Here is a 13,078-nt window from a genome sequence, read left to right as displayed (position 1 = left end):
AAATACCTTTTAGTAACAATGCAGGACACATTTCAGTGTTCAGTCTCTTAGTTCTTTATTTTCTGTGGTCGTGGAGCACAAAGGAAGTTAATTATTTGATGTCGACATCTCTAATACAAAGACAACAGTCACATAACAGGAAAAGAATCCTATCTTAAGCTTGTTTGAATACACAAGGCAAACAGGATTCATGGTAAATGCATTAGCCCAGGCTTTGGGTTAAGAGGCTGAGATAGAGAGATTGTGGGCTGTACTGTACATGTGGTTAATGATAAACCAAACAAACTGGGTTAGCTCACCTAGACTGGCAAAACAGGACTTGTTGAAACTTGGATTATGTTAACAATCGCTGGTGAGTAAGGGAAACTGTAAAAGCCAGGCTCTTGGAATAACATCTCCAAAAAGTTGTGTTTTTAGCTTTTAAAGTAAAAACATTAGAAGGGGGAGAGCTAGGCAAAGTAAACACAATTAAACCACCACTTCCTTCTTTGGAGTTTATTGGAAATTAAAGTCTGGTTGTTCCGTCTACTTGCACTGAGTCGGAGTAAAACGTCCCGTCTACAATGTTCAACTCTTAACAGTTGACAAGCATCTTTAACGACAACAAAGAATCCGAAATGGTCTGAAACTTTCTAATACACCCTCATGAGCCAGATTTTATGGCTTGTAGTTTCTTCACTGTGGAGTTAAAATGAAGCCTTGTAAAGTCAACTCAGTGTTTCTGAGCTTTTTTCTTTTTCTACGGCCTTTTTCGCTTCGGCAGGGTTCCATCCCGGTTGCTCCGACAACATAATTATATGTAGTTAAGCATGAGCTGCAGAAAGGGGAGTGAGAGACACCAACTAAGCGAGAAGGAGAGAGAGGGCCAGGGCACAGTGGCTTGTCATTATGGGTCTGTTTGAACCTTATACAGAATAAGCAGCCCAAACTTGAGACTGAGCCAATGATACTCTGGTCTCTGGTCCTCGCGGCTCCTGCCAAGTGTCTTGTTTTTCTACTTGAAAAATCCACCTCTGAAATAAACACTCTATATTATCTACTTCTGGGGGAAATATTTTTAGCATTCTGACCTGTGGAAACATTTGGGTTCTCTTGTATTTCTCTACTAATCATATTTTGCCTGTAAAGTAGTTTGGATTATTGCATTTAAATTGTGCAGATGTTTAATTTTTAAGTTGACAAGCTTGGCTGGCATTAGATATTGCAGGACATATGAGGACAGGACACCATCTGGACCACCACTCTGCACTGCATCTCCTCTCTGATCACCTGAAGGGAGACTTCCACTCTAAATTAAACAGCAGAGCTCATGGATTACACCATAAAAACCCAGTGTATTATCAAGAAGCCTGTTAAGGTATCTGACGCTTCTAACTTAACATTTCACTTTGCTGACATTGAAGATGAATTTAATGAAAACAGCCTTAAGAGCAGAGCAGTTTGCCACATCTGTACCCTCCAGAGATCCCACTCATACAGCTTAAATGCACAGCAGGCAGTCCTACTCTATCTGACTGACACCTCATACCCAAGACCCTAACCCTCAAAAAGCCGGGAGCCCAAGCCCAGCCCCACAATGCCCCATACTCCACATTCACTCACACACATACACATTCAAACACACAATTCTTTCTTTCCCATCTTGATTAGATTACAGTGAGCGGGTTGGTGACAGCCTCTGGGCATGCTAGAGGAGCGGTTGATATCTGAGCTCTCCTCTTCAGCCTTCACTCTCCACCAGTCAAGAGAGCAAAGAGATAATATATCTGAAGAGATGACCTCTTCCAACGAAAGCAGCATTTTAAAGAATCATGGGAACAAATTTGTCAACACTGGTCACCACTCACAAAAAGACTAAATGGTTTAGAAAGATTATATTCTCATCCTACATTGGATACCCACTGACTGCCAAATATACTCCCATCTAATATGTCTCCAGGCCTGCTTGTTGACCCCCTAAGATGCTTAAATCCACTTTACATCAAAGCTAGCCTGTTGTTGCACGAGTGTGGCAGACAATAAAGGGAATATCTGATACTTCAATGAAATGGGTGGGAAAGCTCTTCATTAAAAGATGACTAAACACAGATGCAATGATTGCATTCCTTTAAATATAAAACCTCATACCTATCTCTCTGACAAAAAGCAGAAGCAGGGCTAAAACAGAAAGGGCATTGTTCCCATTGTAGCTACTGACCACCTACCATGGGCCCTTTAGAGAAGCACTCACCCTGGAATGATCAGGCCACTTCCCCCCCAAGGCTCCGCAGGCCTACGGAGACCGCTGGGCCAAACACATCCTGCCCATCTCCTGAGAGATTATCCAACTCAATGAACACATTGAGCACAGAAACACTGAAGGAAACTGGAGCCTGCTATTCAGCTGCATCTAAACCCAAACTCTTCCATTCACAACCACACTGGAGGCGAAGAAGAAATAAGAAGACATGCTGCACTTACTGGCTACTTCCAGGGAGGCGTTGTGGCTTACAGCCTCTCCCAGGTAGTTGCGGGCCACGCAGACATAGGAACCTTCGTCCGGTTTGCTCCGTCGTCCATGGACAATGCGTAGAAAGAAGAGGGAGCCACTGGGCAGCAGCATGCGCTGAGAACGGGGATTGTCCCTGTCTGTTTCCACCCGCTCTCCATCCTTGTACCACTCCACTGTCGGGGTTGGCCGCCCCTCCGCTTTACAGTTGAGAGTGGCGGGCTCCCCTTTGGAGACAATCAGGTCAGAGGGGTGCTCAACAATCCGGGGTGGGGTGTCCTCTTGGCGCAGACGGGATCCTTAGAAGAAATGACAAAAATGAAAGTTTACATTTGCGAGGATTTATACACTTGAATGGATTTTAAAGCCCTTATTTAACTGTTATATTAAAATATCAAATAACAAAACATAAGACCGACAGGCCTGTTGGAGTGAACTCAATGGGACAGTTTTAAAGCCAACTATACCTTCCTCTGGAAATATGTAATTAGCATAGCAGGCTTCCCTGAAATACCTAGCAGAAATCGTTTTACCATACAGGGTTAGTATTCCATTCAATTCTCAAGAGTTCTAACTAGATTTATGTTCGTGTTCTAATTATGGACTGTAAGGTGAGAATGTCAGCCTATTGTGCTTTTTGATCAGCTCAACAATCACCTCGACAATATTGAAGTTCCACAAGTATGCGTCTTTAAACCTCTACAATATATAGTAATATATGTATGTCACATTTACCTACAGATATCATTTCAAAGTAGTGGAACATATTCTTTGAGGCACAATGCCAGGTACTGCTGATCGAGGTAGTACAGACCAAATAAACTACCAATCTGTGAGCAAAGTCTCCCTTTAATTACAGTAACAGCTCCTTTAGTAATGCTTAGCACTGCTCCAGCTATGTGACTCTGTCATGTCTTAGATCAAAGAGCAACAAAGAAAAAGAAGGCAACAGTAAACAAGAATATGACACACCTTTAAGGTAAAAGGAAATTAAAAGATAAAAGATAAGATATAGATGCAGCGCATATCTTAGGGACAAAGAAGGAGCAGGAGTAGAGATTACACTATTGAAGAAAGACTTAGCCGCCAACAGCAGTGCCAAGGGGGTTAACACCCCAGTGCTATCTCAGGCCATTACTATTGCTCTCTGACCAGTCAGCTGTAGCTATCAAACCTGCTTTACATGCAAATTAGCTTCCTGTTGTCAATTCCTGAAGGGTGGGACTTGATGGCTGTGAAAGCATTGTGTGCCTACACACAAGAGTATGCGAGTATGTATGTGTGCGTGTGTGTGTGTGTGTGTGTGTGTGTGTGTGTGTGTGTGTGTGTGTGTGTGTGTGTGTGTGTGTGTGTGTGTGTGTGTGTGTGTGTGTGTGTGTGTGTGTGTGTGTGTGTGTGTGTGTGTGTGTGAGAGGGTGAGAGAGAGTTTTCCCCACTTGCCATATCTCCCAGAATAGGCCTTTGGAGCCTGTTCAGGACCAATTAAAAAGAGTCTGGTCTAATTGGAGGCACAGGCCGCCAATTAATTTACCCACCATCCCGTGAACTTGCCACACTGCTTCATTGATGTGCCCTCTGCCCATCCCCCTGTACCCTACAAATCTGGTGCTGAGAAGGCATCTTCTTGTGGTCGCCATATATTTTAAGTAAAGTCAGCATAATCAGTGACAGCTCTGTGGAAAGATTAATCACTTCAACGCAAATGTGTAGTGTGGTCAATGAAATATAATGAATCCAGTACTCCAATGAAGGACATCATGATTATGAGTCTTTCCAAGTAATTTCTAAACTTACATTTATAACGGGGCAGACTTTCTTTTATTTTTTTTTACTGTGGGCATACATCTTCTACACCTGTTAAAATGAACATTCCCATGAGACTTGGAGTAAGCTTCAGAATTGACAGTATGCCCTGCACGTTTTCTAAAACGATTGGTTACAAACTGCAGTGGTTGTGTATTGCTGCAATGTGCTGCAATGATAGTGGAAACAAATATCACAAAAAGCCAATAAGCCACTCTTAATAAGCCATAATAAGTGAGACCACTGGTTATTTATTCATATAAGGATTTATTTTCAGATAGCCTTTAGTTGAAAATAATTAAATGAGATTCTGTGCTTAAAATGATGTAATATTACAGATGCAGTGCAATGGATTTTATGCCACAGAACACTGCATTCAAAATGTGCAAGTAACATATACTTCATTGAGAGCAATTAGACTAACACCAATCAGTTGATGATTCATTATTTAGTGGCAAAACAACAAATAAGATGTCTCTCACAGAAATCCCTGTAATTCAGCATGTCATTCTATAGACACTCAGTGCGTATGAAAAACATATCTGTAGAGATTAAAGCATTTCTGAGAGACCGAAAGCAACAGATGGAGAATTAGAGACAGTGGCATATCAAGCCTTTAGCAAGAATTAATTAGTCTGCTATCGCTGAATAAAGTTTATAAAAAAAAATACATGTCTGTGCTTCCTGGCTATTGGGGCTGGCTGAACAACTACCGAGATCATTAACCTCCATTTGTAACCTGCTCCCGTCCCAAGCTTTTGAACCTACATGACCATATGCTAATGAGGCGCAGCATTTTGGTTGGACAGAGAACTGGAGCAAAGAGCTGAGCTAACACTCCTCGCTATGCTAGCATACGCAGGCCCATTACCACCTCAGAGACGGCACCACTACCACCACTCTTCACCAGACAAGGCAGGCTAATATGTTTTATTAAAGAGCTCCGCGCTATCTGCTCTGCCTGTTCCCTTCCTGATTTAGATAGCTCCTCTCTAATTTGAAATGGTCTGAAGTTTGGGGTTTTATGGGGGGACCATTAACTATTTAGATGTGGCAAGCTGTGAGGGAGCGGTGCAGCAGGCAGTGCTGTGTTTGATCAGCGGCTGTTTACTGTAGATGATTACACCCGATCTGCACGATTAAGATGCAGACTGAGAATACAATACAGGAAGATACAGTATTCTGTTACAGGGAAGCAATACATATTCAGCAGTTCATATTTAACTCTAATAAGTGTTTTGTGTGTGATTCCTAAGTGTGTGTGGGTGTGTGTTTTGAGCAGCGAGTGGGTGCGAGAATGTATCAGTTACAGAATGCTATTATGCTTTCCTTGTTCCTGATTGAATTCATTGTGTGCATGTGTGTGTGTGTGTGTGTGTGTGTGTGTGTGTGTGTGTGTGTGTGTGTGTGTGTGTGTGTGTGTGTGTGTGTGTTGTACTGATCCCCACAGACACTTTGAATGACCCCAGTTACTTCAGCTCCATTACCCCTCAGCAGGGAAAAAAAGACACAGGCGGAGTAAAGGATTATTCTGTCATGGCACAAACACTCCCATGTCCTCCTCTACAGGTGCATAATTTTAGAAGAAGGCCAAAATGCTAACTTTACTCCTTCTCTACAGCACACTCCTAGGACCAAATCGGAGCCAGAAACGAGAGAAGCAGAGTGCACAATTCACTGCTGAACCACGCTGCTCAGCGTCTCGTTCTCGCTTCGCTTTGAGTCGTCTAACCCTCCCTTTATTTCAAAGTGCTGCCCTTCCTTCTCCTCTGCCGCTTTCAACCGCCCTCTCTCCTACTTTCTATCCCCCTCTCCCCCCTTCTTCGCTTACAGACAGAAAATGTGAGATGAGTTAATGCAATACACAGCCTCACCAAAGGGAAGCTGGGACTTCTACTGCAAGGATCTGATCGATTGGTGCCTGAGGCAAGATTCTGCTTCTCCCTTAACCCTCGCACTTGATGCTGGAGCTCTTGGTGTTCTTTTCTCTCATTTATTCACACAAACACACAAACACACACAACTATGCTTGAGGGAGCCAGTGCTTGCTGTGGAGGTGATTAAAAAAACCTACAATTCTTTGTGACTTTGTGCTCAATGCTAAAAGCAATCTCAGTAATGAACAAGAAACTATGAGAGCCCAACAGCAACAATAGGCACACTGAATTGAACAGACCCATCCGTGCAGCCCCCACAAGGGTCCAGACCCAGACACTGACCCATGAGTAACCACACAGTATCTGTATGCATCCTAGGACTTATGAAGACCTCCAGGGTATTTGCCCACACTGAAATCCAGGCTGTTTCCCCAATCCAATAATTGATAGACAGGGCATGATCACAGGATTTGTGATGGTTCTCGAGAAGCCAAAGTCACTACTAGGCATACATTGTATATTAACATTATGGCTACCACCTCATATCGATTCATCTGTGTCTTGGGGCTAAACTGGATTTTCACCCTGCAACAGGAATGGATGAACTGTGAATCTATATTCCATGAGATAAGCCTGCTTCCTCAATCTGACAACGAAATAATATGCATAAGAGATAGACTGCTACTGATCATGCAAATAGAGCATAACAGAATGAACAGGGGCAATCATTGTGGTAAACTCAATCAGGTTTGTCAATATAACAGCAGTGGTGTAAAAGGTATACAGATCCTTAAGTAAAATGATTACTACCACACTGTAGAAAATACACTGTTACAAGTAAAAGTCCTGCATTAAAATGTTAAGTAAAAGTATGTATCCTCAGGAAAATGTAGCTACTTAAAGTATTAAAAGTAAAAGTATTCAATGCAGAAAAATCCTCACATTTTAGAGACTGGAAAATATTGAAACAGTTCTGTCGATCAAAGTGTTTAATCGGCTAATCATTTCAGCTTGACTTATAGGCATGTACAGTATATTGTTGGGTAGTTTGATTTTTAATAAAAAAAATCGTAATCTGTAAAGTAACTAAAGCTGTAACAGATGAATGTAGTGGAGTAACTAAAGTAACTAGTAACTAAAGCTGGAACAGATGAATGTAGCGGAGTAACTAAAGTAACTAGTAACTAAAGCTGTAACAGATGAATGTAGCGGAGTAACTAAAGTAACTAGTAACTAAAGCTGGAACAGATGAATGTAGCGGAGTAACTAAAGTAACTAGTAACTAAAGCTGTAACAGATGAATGTAGCGGAGTAACTAAAGTAACTAGTAACTAAAGCTGTAACAGATGAATGTAGTGGAGTAACTAAAGTAACTAGTAACTAAAGCTGTAACAGATGAATGTAGTGGAGTAAAAAGTACAATATTTCTTTCTGAAATGTAGCGGAGTAGAAGTAGAAAGTGGCAGGAAAAGAACAGACTCAAGTAAAGTACAAGTACTTCAAATTTGTACTTAAGTACAGTACTTGAGTAAATGTCCTTAGTTGCATTCCACCACTGTATAACAGCATGACATCATACTAAATATCAACAATAATGTTTTTGTATTCATTTAAATGACCTGGAAAAATAGTTATCAACAGTTCTAGAATTCTTTTACAGACGGCAAACTTAAAAACCAATACACTGTTGGACATAGCAGCCACAGCCAGTCCACAGGCAAGAACTCTGAACTGATGCATGAGAACTGCAAGGAGAGGAAGAGGGAGTGAGACAGCGCCTGGATGCAGGCGAGAGAGCTGTAATTGTAGTGTGTTATCAGAGTTTCGCAAAATGCAGCGCAGTGAGAATACAGCCACTTTATACAGGAGAAAAGAATATAACACAGTCACTACACATATGAGACAGCTGTCAGTCGTTTGTCACTGTTAGCAAAGACACCAGACTGCTGTGTAGCCCATACACTTCACTGATGAACCAGAGAATTATACAGAGTTGTATTAGGCTTCTGCATTGCAAGGAATAGAATAATGGACTATACATATGATAATAAATGGATAAAAATCTAAGTAAATCCTCCACAAATACTTACTAATACAGTATCAGTCAAAAGTTTGGACATGCTGTCCCATTTAAGTGAATGAGAAAGCGTGTCCAAACCTTTGACTGGTACTGTGTATAGCCTATATCTCAGTAAGAAAGGGGGAAACATTATTTAATTTTAGGTAAGTTTAGATTGTTTTATTAACTTGTGGTTTTTATAATGGCTGATTTGACTACTACTTCCCATACTATTGACACTATAGCTGCACTATTGATTGTGTATGATTACATAATGCCACAGTTAGTAATAGAAGAACTTTAATGAGAACATTTACTGTCAGATTAAATAGCCAAGATGTCAACTACAACAAAATGCAATAAAATCATGTTTGTGGCGCAACAAAGCTTACATGTCTGGGAGGCAGTAACCGATCTAACTACTCTGACTGAAAGCATAAAAGGCGACCCTAAAACTACAACTTACACTCTGAGCAGCCTCAGGATAAGAAACAGCTAGACAGGGTCAGCTCAGTCAGAGCCAGGGTCACTCCTTAAACACAGCGGGTTTGCCCTTTGCAATTAAAAGCTCACATAAACGCACAGGCGACCTCATGTGTACTGCATTTTTATTACGTATCACTCTCAACATAAAGATGGAGAGAAGCAGAAAGGCAGGCTGAAAAAACAGACAAAAACAATCACCTAGCTGAAGTAATAAGTTCAGGTCCAGCTCCTCTCTTGGCAGAGCATGAGGAGGAGGAAAGGAGCCAGGCACCTTCCCTTTACCCCAGAGAACTCACAGGGGAGAGGGACAGTGAAGCAATTTAGATCTGTTGTCACTGTGTCTACTTCATTGAATGATAAACCAAACTTCACAATGCTGTGTCATTCAGTCCTGTTCTCAATATAGTACAAACGACCCCAGCCTAGCTGGAGGACATGTGAGTAATGAGCAATATTTTAGTTAAAGTTTTATTTCATCCATAAACATCAAGGTCCCATAAAGACAGATGCTATAATTAGGAGGTGTCATCACAACCCATATCAGATGTCCAGCTGAGCAATGGCAGAGATATTGAATATGAGTCTATGATAAGGAAGGCCAAGCACAGTACGGCACTCCCTATCTACAGTCCCATTAATCTCTGATTAGAGGACTTAGAGGGATTTATGGCAGAGATAAGAGCAGAGGGTGTGTCCCTTGGGGCAGCCAGGCGGAGACTGGAGCCACGCCTGCTCGGGACGGTGCCTGCCAATAAATGACTGAAAGCAAAAGAAAAGGCACCCTTTTCTGTTGAATTAGAGAAGATAACGGAGAGAGAGGGCAGAGATAAGAGGGAGAAACAGAGGGAGAGACGGAAGCGGAGCGAAAAGGCAAGGTACCGCACTCCTGCTGATCAGATGACATTAACAGGAAAGGGAAACCGAATCTCTCTCGTTTCAACCTCAGGATCCCACCCTGGAATGCCCTGCATGAATGCCTTTGCCAGTTGCATCAGATCACTCCTGTTTTTAATGTTACACAAGGCTATCACTTACACTCCTAAGAGGCAGGATTAGAGCCCTGTGTGTGAGTGTGTATGGGGACCCAGAGGTGGGGTGATGGAGGGGGATGATGGATATCTTTATGGCCTCTTTCTTTCCTCATCTCTTTGTCTCAGTTTACCAAACAGAACGGGGTACGTTTTCCTCGCTGATGCTAGAGCAGCACTTGAGAACGAAGAAGATATCAGTTTCCAAAAAAAATACCACTACCGTCCAAATGTGTGCTTTTTTTAATCAAAGCAAACCCAAAACACACTACCTGAGAGTGTACACACAACACTGCAAGCCAACGCTACATTATTAGATTGTTTAGCTGTATTTGCTGTTATAGAAACAAAGTCCACACGCTCACAGATGATTACAATGCTTCTTTTCATATTTGAGTAAAAGGTGGCTGGTAATGCAAGCATGACACAAAGCTCCTTTGTTATTGTCAAGGCCAAGACATTGAACAAGGTTAAGGAAGTAATCAGAAAAAGTCCACATACTGTTACCACTCTGTAAGGCTCCCAACACAATTAATTTAATTTAAATAGGAAAAATAGGAAGGTGTGATACACAGGAAAGTAGACCAATGATTTGTAAACCACAAAACATGTTCCAGTTGGGGCGCCCCGGTAGGTAGGGTGCGTGCGTACAATTAGGGTTCAGTCGTAACCACACCCTCTCTCTATACTTTCCTGTCTATTTCTGCCTAAATAAAAAAGCATTAAATGCCTAAAAGTATTTAAGAAAAAACTACAGTTTTTAACAGTCCATTGTAAATGGACTAATAAAATATTAAGATCCTTCAGCAGCACATTATTATCACTGATGTTGCCTTTGATCGTCCAGATGCTCATTTGTCATCCACAATACAGAGGTGATGAATCTGCTGATGATACAAAAAATAAGCAGCACGCCCGTCTTTGCTTATGGTCACAGGTTACCAACATAAGCTCTCTGGGGCTGTGGTATAATCACTGGTGCTCATCAGGATGGGATCCGAGTACAAAGGTCCCCTAGGCCTAAAGCACAAAAGCCCCAAATCTGGCTACGTCAGCTGGGAAAACCATCCCCGACTCTCCCCTGGCGGGCCAGGCCGGGAGTGAGACAGCCCCAGCAGAGTGCTCCTTTGCTCTAGGGCCCCCATCTGGAGCTACGACAATAGGAGCAGTATTTCCACTTCTGCTCCAGGCTTTCCCCAAAACGGGCCTGACACATTTGAAAGACACCAGGCACGATCGCAAGTATGATAAAGCAGTGCTGATGCTCATGAAACACCTCTTAAGTCAACCGACGACACAAAGAAATCTTTGTGTCGTCGGTCAGCTTATAGACAAGGTATGAATGGAAACTTCATATAGAATAATGGTTTATTCATTAGCAATACAAATAAAGCTTTCATCTCACAATTTAAATATCCATAGGAATTTCACATAAATTGTCAGAAACATAGGGTGTAACTGTGAAACGACACGACAAGGGGAAGATATACTATACAATAATGAATTTTCAACAGAAACCCAGGGGACACAATTGTGGATGAGCTGTAGCTCGTCCTGATGCCAAGCAGCCCCAGCGAGTGTCATTAGACACAAATAAAAGCTGTCAAAGTCTGCAGAAGGCCATGAGGGTAGAATTCATTCCTGCAGGACAAACGCATCTCCTATGCTTTATTATATCCATTCACTGAGACAAGCAGGAAATCTGTAGTGGAAAAGACTGGAATGCTTGTTAGGAAGCTGCCTGTCAAATTGGCTCTGGAGACCATGCAGGCAGATGAGCTGAACAGGGCAGGGCAGATGCAAGCAAAGAGTCGGTCTGTCTGGATGTGTGTATGTGTGTCTCATATCCATCTATCAATCTATTCACAATGTACATGTCTGTGTGTGACTTTGAGCAGCCTCCTCGAGTTGACCCTGCATATTCACAGCGATGACCTAAGGAGAAAACCCGGCTCGTACTTCTCATGAAAGAACTCCGACACCGGTGTCAGGGATGTCATTCCTTCAGCAGTGCTGAGATCCTGGGAAAAGAGCCGTAATTAGTACGTGCCAGCCTTAGACCCTCTATTAGGAAGCTTGTGTATGCGCCACAGTCCAGGTTCGGAGCACAGGGGGGGTGGGATTAAGGAGAAGAAGCACAAGGGAGCACGAGTGGGCAATTACTTCTTGTTTTTGTTTTCCAGCATTGCCTGTTTTTAATGAGGTTTGACCGGTGCGTTCTCAGTGATACATCAAAGCACCCTGCAACAGCAGGATAGGAGAGCAGGGGTAATTGAATATGCTGGTACATTTATTTCCCAACAGGGGACAGCAGGAGTCTCACTGCTGACTTGTTCTTCCATCAACTGCTAGCCTTAAAATTCTCAAGGGATTAATAAATTGTATTTCAGCAAAACAATTTCTTTAGTGCTTTGAAAAACAATTATTTAGTTTAAAGCATGGATTATAAACATACGTTTAACAGTCACACTATATTATGCAATTATTGCAGAGGAATGGAAACATCAGGGTTAATGTATACAAACCAGTGTGCTTAATTGATTTTAACATCTGCTGTCTGCTCAGTTCTGTGTCCAACAATACAATAATAATCCTCTGTGTCACTCTCTGGACTGGCTGAAGTAATTCTGTTCCTGTGAGCAGCCATGATGGGGGCTGGGGCTACATCTACACTACTATGTTTTCCTTTTTTAAGTGGGGTTTTGAAACAAAAATGATCTCCGTCCACACAAGAGTTTTAGCTCCAGTAGCAGAGCTAATCTCCGTCCAGATTAACGCAATTGACAACGCATGCGCGTGCCAGTGGTAACAGGAAGCAGATTGTCTGACGTTACTCTGCAGATGAAAATCATGAATGTATAAATTGAAATTACAGAAAATACTTTGGAGAAAGAAGAACAACGGCGAAAAGTAAGAGCAGGGATTTATTTGCTTGGACCGACGACGTGGTGGAACCGTTACTGAAAATGTAAGCCTACCTAACATAAGTATCGCGATATTTTCCGTGGCAATACTGTATCGATACACAGACACCAGGTATCGATCTATTATTATACATGTGAGATGTGAGATGAACAAACAGAAATTTATATTTTTAGATGAAACAGATGTTGACAAAGTTTCCTTTTGGAGACATATTTAAAATTGGGAATTGTAATATATCGCAGAATATTGCAGCATGTTTGAAATCACAATAACAATGTCTCTGGTGATTCCCAACCCTAGCGTAAACGTAGCAAAAGATATTCATTTTTAAATCATATTGTGGTAGTGTAGATGTAGCCGGGGATAGATGGCTAGAAGTAGAGGGAAGGCAGGGGAGGGGCTGGCGAGCATC

At 42.0% G+C, this 13,078-nt stretch overlaps 1 protein-coding gene across 1 annotated transcript in view; it reads right to left on the bottom strand.

The window, feature by feature from the left end:
• robo1 (roundabout, axon guidance receptor, homolog 1 (Drosophila)) overlaps positions 1 to 13,078 on the bottom strand; it is a 170,841-nt gene that overhangs the window by 115,983 nt on the left and 41,780 nt on the right. Inside the window, exon 2 of the mRNA XM_078245597.1 lies at positions 2,461 to 2,787. Within this exon, the coding sequence (XP_078101723.1) occupies positions 2,461 to 2,787 (327 nt within the window). The remainder of the gene's footprint in view (positions 1 to 2,460; positions 2,788 to 13,078) is intronic.

The sequence above is a fragment of the Sander vitreus genome, chromosome 3 (genome assembly GCF_031162955.1).
Source record: "Sander vitreus isolate 19-12246 chromosome 3, sanVit1, whole genome shotgun sequence".
NCBI lineage: Eukaryota > Metazoa > Chordata > Actinopteri > Perciformes > Percidae > Sander > Sander vitreus.
This window is presented reverse-complemented; position numbering and strand designations above follow the sequence as displayed.